Below are 5384 nucleotides of genomic sequence, written 5' to 3' on the forward strand. Positions count from 1 at the left end.
AGAGAAGAATGATTTGTCTTCTATATGTTCTCAATGGGGTCGGCGCTGCTGCCGCCGGCCCCATTGAGCGCATATACAGAAGAGAACAGGAATCGCAGATAGGTGTGATCTGCGATTTTTTGTTCTATAATTTATCGGACGAGCGCATAAAAAGCGCTCATGTGTCCGATACCATTGCAAAGCAATGGTTTTATAAAATCGCCGGACGCATGCGTATGCGCAAATCGCGCGAAAAATCGCCCGTCTGACTAAGGCCTAACAAGGTGTTTTTATCAAATAATTTTTTACATTTAAAAAACACTACAATTATGTAAAAGGGATGTTAGTAAACTATTAATTACCTTGCACTTATGTTCAATATAAGCGTCGTTGCCCTTTAACTCCAATTTAATAACCAATGAGTGCCATTAACTGTAACAAATTTTTTTTAAATTGCATAAAAACTAGAGCATGCACAAAAAACGGATTTCAAATTTGGAATCAACGAAGCAGAAATAAATAGAAATAGTTCTAAAACCTCATGCAACAGAAATTGAAAAAAAATGTTCTCCGGTGAAATCTAAGGCAAAAAAAGACCGTATAGTCCATCTAGTATGCCTTGATATTATCCCAGGCATACTTGAATTCATCTTTTGGTGTTTTTCTAATTTATTCAGCACAATTATACTGCTATGAAATTTATATAATTTTTGCTATTTAGTGGCGGACAAATCCCTCCTCTACACACCCCTGTCAATTGCCTTGTCATGATTTGATATTAACCACATGGATCTATACATCCATCTTTTCCACAATTCAGTTTGTTTTTGGTGGTGTTGCAATAGTAACAGAGGGAATGTTATCCCTTCATATATTACTTAAAAATCACAGTCTACTTGGATATACAGTAATATTAATAATAATCTTTATTTGTATAGCATCAACTTATTCCGCAGAGCTTACAGTACTTGGTAACCTCTTAAGAATTTTATTTTCTGTTTTATTTTTGGTTTCGGTTTCTCCTACTCACTTTCAAAAAAATCACAACACCTTTATATGTCTATCACCAAAGCTGTCTGGGGGCTTTTTTTGCGGGCTAAGTTGTGTTTTTTTAATGGTATTATTTAATGTACCATATAATGCACTAAAAAAACTTTTAAAAAGTCTAAATGGAGTGAAATAGAAAAATAAAACTAAATTCTGGCATCTTTAGGGGAGTAGGGGTCTTGCATTTATGATGTACATACTGCGGCAAAAATGACATGATAACTGGATTGGTTCAATTACAAAGATACCAAACTTATATAATTATTTTTCTTGCTATACCACTTTAGTAAAATTAAATATCTTTGAAAAAACATAAAATTATTTTCTACCGCCATCTTCTGACAGCCATAACTTTTTTATTTTCCGCTAACATAGTTGTGTGGGGTCTTGTTTTTTTGCGAGAGATCCTATAGTTTCAATTTGTACCCTTTTGGAGTACATAAAACTACAGGATGTAACTGTAAGGCCTCATGTCCACGGGGAAAATCAGATCCGCTGCGGATTTGTAACGCGGATTTGGGCTGCAGATGCAGTGCGGATGCACTGTAATTGTCTTTTATTTTTCATGCGGAGATCAATTGAGCTATGTGCTCTGTGTGCTCCCGCATGCGTGATCCGCACTAAAATGGAGCATGTCCATTTTTTTTCATGCTCCAGAAATTTTTTAATTACCATCCGCGGGTATTTATCTATACGCGGGTGGTCAATGCATTCCTATGGGGCGCGGATCCGCGTGCGGGGAAAATGCTGCGGATTTTAATTCTTATTTTCCCCATGGACATGAGGCCTTAGTCCTGTGTCATTAAGTGGTTAACCATGTACATCCTTTAATGCCCACATCGTACGCTATGTTGAATAACAGCAACAGGTTAAGTCCCAGGTTACTAATTACACATAAACCCAAGTAGGTTTCCTAAACATAGCAATGGGTTATATGTATCACCAATAGCCTGCACATCTGCAGTCCAGTAAAGCATCCTTTCTACTAACAGAATTCACAATTCCCAATTTTTTGTAGTCTACCTCATCTACTATAGCTTAACTGTATTTACATTGAATATCAATCTTATGTTCTAGATTTTAAAAGTCTGATAATTCAGTAAGTTTACAATGAACCAAACAAGAGTGATGGAATTCATTCTATTCGGTTTCGGAAACCTTCACAGCTTCCGTATTGCATTCTTCATTCTTTTCTTGATTATCTTTCTTTCTACAGTTTTGGGAAACCTTCTTATCATTCTCCTAGTTTCCACCAATCTCCAGCTCCAGTCCCCCATGTATTACTTCCTTTGCCATCTTTCCTTTTCTGACCTTATGATGTCTACAAACATTGTTCCCAACATGCTTGGCACCGTTCTATCCAGAGGGAAAAAGATTACTTTTATTGACTGCATCACCCAATTATACTTCTACAGTGGTACAATTGTTGCAGAATGTTTTCTTCTCTCAGTGATGTCCTATGATCGATACTTGGCCATCTGCAACCCTTTACGATACTCTAGTATCATGGACTTAAAATGCCAGATTTTTCTTTCACTATGGCCATGGTTGCTGGGTTTTACTTTTAATCTTTCTGTAGTCTTTCATATATCAAATTTTATTTTTTGCAAAGACAATATCATTGACAATTTCTACTGCGACCTTTTTCCTCTTCAGCAGCTTTCTTGCTCAGATACTTCTGCTGTAGAATTGGAAGCATTCCTAAATTCTATGCCAGTATTTCTTGTTCCTTGTGGTTTTATCATTGTTACCTATGTGTATATATTCTACACCATAGGGAAGATATCATCTACAACTGGCAAACAGAAAACCTTTTCTACCTGCAGTTCTCATCTTATAGTTGTGGGGACATTTTACGGGACACTAATAGCTAAATACATGATCCCCTCTAAAGAACGTTCATTGTTCGTTAGTAAGATTATTTCCTTACTGCATACAGTATTTACTCCTCTATTTAACCCAATAATATATAGCCTGAGAAACAAAGACATAAAGACAACACTTAAAAAAAGTTTTTGGCTCATCATGAAACTTTTTAGTTAGCTCCGATATGTTTATTTCTGTAAAAAGTTGTGCTAATTAAATTAAATTAAATACAGGTAGGATAATCAAATTCTTTGTTTTCCTGTTATAATATTTTCATTATACAATCATTTTTTGGTCTAGTGTTTGTCCTGTATGATTAGCTGCAAGATCCAGGGTGTCACTTAGGTTGGTGGGGGGGGGGGGGGGGGGGGGGGACAGGCAGGGCATAAGCCCTGGGTGCTAGATTGAGTAGCATAGTGAAGGGATGGAAGATGCGTCCCTCAGTCCATACCGTGCCCATGTTTTCCTTTCTGTCTTGTGCTACACGTTCCCTCTTAAGCCTTTTCTTCTAATGTCTGAAACATAAACCAGTAGCACCTCAGAGCTCTCTTTGGAACAGAGGATAAGGAAAACTTTACACAGGTTAATAGTTGCTTCAAAGTGCAATTATGGGTGACTGTCGTCCCATGTAAACATGAGACCTGAAAGGGCAAGCAAGCAAGAATTGCTCACTTCGTGCAGTTGTTGTTTTCAGATCACTTTAGGTCATCTATGAGGTCTGCCTGTTTACTCTGAATGGAAGCAGGAAGTGATCTCCAGTATGATCCACCTGCATTCATTGAGGGATTATCACTACTGTCTGAAAGTACAAGAGCGATACTTTGAATACCAATTTTGAGTACAAGAGCGATAGTTGGTGAGACGGCTGTTAGGTGCTTACAGGAGGTTTCGGGGCGCAAAATGGAAATTCTGAACATGCTAAAGTCCCAAGTGTACAGCTAAGTAGCAGAAATCTGTACCTTTTTTTCTGCCGCTCTGAACCCTCTTATTCATTCTGTGCATCTGCTGATCTATGTTTACATGCATAATTTCTGCAGTAAAGAAAACAACAGACTGTTACCTAAAACGGCCAGCATGCATAAAGCCTGTGTACTGGCTAGTGCTGTAGCTCCGCCCTCAGTTTACAGGTCCTGCAACTTACCAGCAGCAACCTCCCTCTCATTCTGAAATTCTGAGTACCAGAAAAAGCCAGCTGAAGCAAGCAGACCAGGCCCGCTGACACTCTGAACTACACATAAGTAATACAGCACAGAAATAGCATGCAGCTACTTACTGTACACCTTTTGTATGGAAGAGCATAATATGTTATTCTATTCCTTACTTTTTTTGCAGTGTGTCGACATTTGCTGTATTGGTCTAACAGAGGCGAAAAGGAAACACTCTTTTGGCCTTTGGCTGCTGAATAGAGAGGAGTGAGCACACTCGTCCGAACTTGATGCTTGTTCGAGTATTAGGGTACTCGAGATGCTCATTACTCGAGACGAACACCACGCGGTACTCGAGTCAATTGCGTTTCCTTCCCCGCATGTTTAGCGCCATTTTCTGGCCAATAGACATGCGGAGAAGGCATTACCACTTCCTGCTGTGATGTGCCAGCTCTCCCCCCCCCCCACAGTAGTGAGTGGCTGGGCCGATCAGGTGACCACAGAGTACTTAAACTGGTCCCGCATGCTGGCAGAGGTTAGGGAAAGTGCTGCTGCTTATACAGGGATAGTGTTAGCGTAGGATCCTGTCTTCAAGAACCCCAACGGTCCTTCTTAGGGCTACTCCTTATCGCATGCATTAGTGTTGTGGCTGGCTGTAAGCAGTAGTGCACCAATTTTTTTTTTTTTAAATCTCGGGCTGTGCAGGCCATTTCAACTATAGTGTTCTCAGTCTGCAGTGTATTACACAGAGTTTAGGGACAGAGCTGCAAGAACCCCAACGGTCCTGCTTAGGGCTACATCTCACCGTGTGCATTATAGTTGTGGCTGGCTGGGAGCAGCAGTGCACCAACTTTTGTATTACGCATCTAGGCCTGTTCCCAGCCTTGCAGTTATAGCGTTCTCAGCCTGCAGTGTCGTACAACCAGCTCTCACCGTGAAACTGCACTATATATACCGTTATACCGTTCTGTGTCTGCAGTGCATTAGACAGAGGTCTCACTGCCAATCAGTACTCTAATATTTCCTGGGCCACTGCAAACTATTTCAGTTATACCATTCTATGTCTGCAGTGCATTAGACAGAGGTCTCACCGCTAAACAGTACTGTAATATTTCCTGGGCTACTGCAAACTATTTCAGCTATATCATTCTATGTCTGCAGTGCATTAGACAGAGGTCTCACCGCTAAACAGTACTGTAATATTTCCTAGGCCACTGCAAAGTATTTCAGCTCTGCCGCTGTGCATAGCGTCTCACAATACCCTTTTCTTGGTGAGGTTGAGATAGCCGCAGTTACCAGCACGATCTACTGGCTTTAGAGTCTTCTCCCACTGCATGCAGCCTCTCT

At 40.2% G+C, this 5384-nt stretch overlaps 1 protein-coding gene across 1 annotated transcript; it reads left to right on the plus strand.

Annotated features, from left to right (window-relative positions):
- The first annotated feature begins 2136 nt into the window (after positions 1-2136).
- On the plus strand, positions 2137-3069 carry LOC136587378 (olfactory receptor 8I2-like). Its single transcript, XM_066585950.1, has one exon. The coding sequence runs from the start codon at positions 2137-2139 to the stop codon at positions 3067-3069; it is 933 nt and encodes a 310-aa protein (XP_066442047.1).
- Positions 3070-5384: the final 2315 nt, after the last annotated feature.

Source organism: Eleutherodactylus coqui, chromosome 13 (genome assembly GCF_035609145.1).
Source record: "Eleutherodactylus coqui strain aEleCoq1 chromosome 13, aEleCoq1.hap1, whole genome shotgun sequence".
NCBI classification, from domain to species: domain Eukaryota; kingdom Metazoa; phylum Chordata; class Amphibia; order Anura; family Eleutherodactylidae; genus Eleutherodactylus; species Eleutherodactylus coqui.

What these genes read in the sequence shown, in the direction of transcription:
- LOC136587378 (XM_066585950.1), top strand. Translation starts at nt 2,137, where the DNA reads ATGAACCAAACAAGAGTGATGGAATTCATTCTATTCGGTTTCGGAAAC.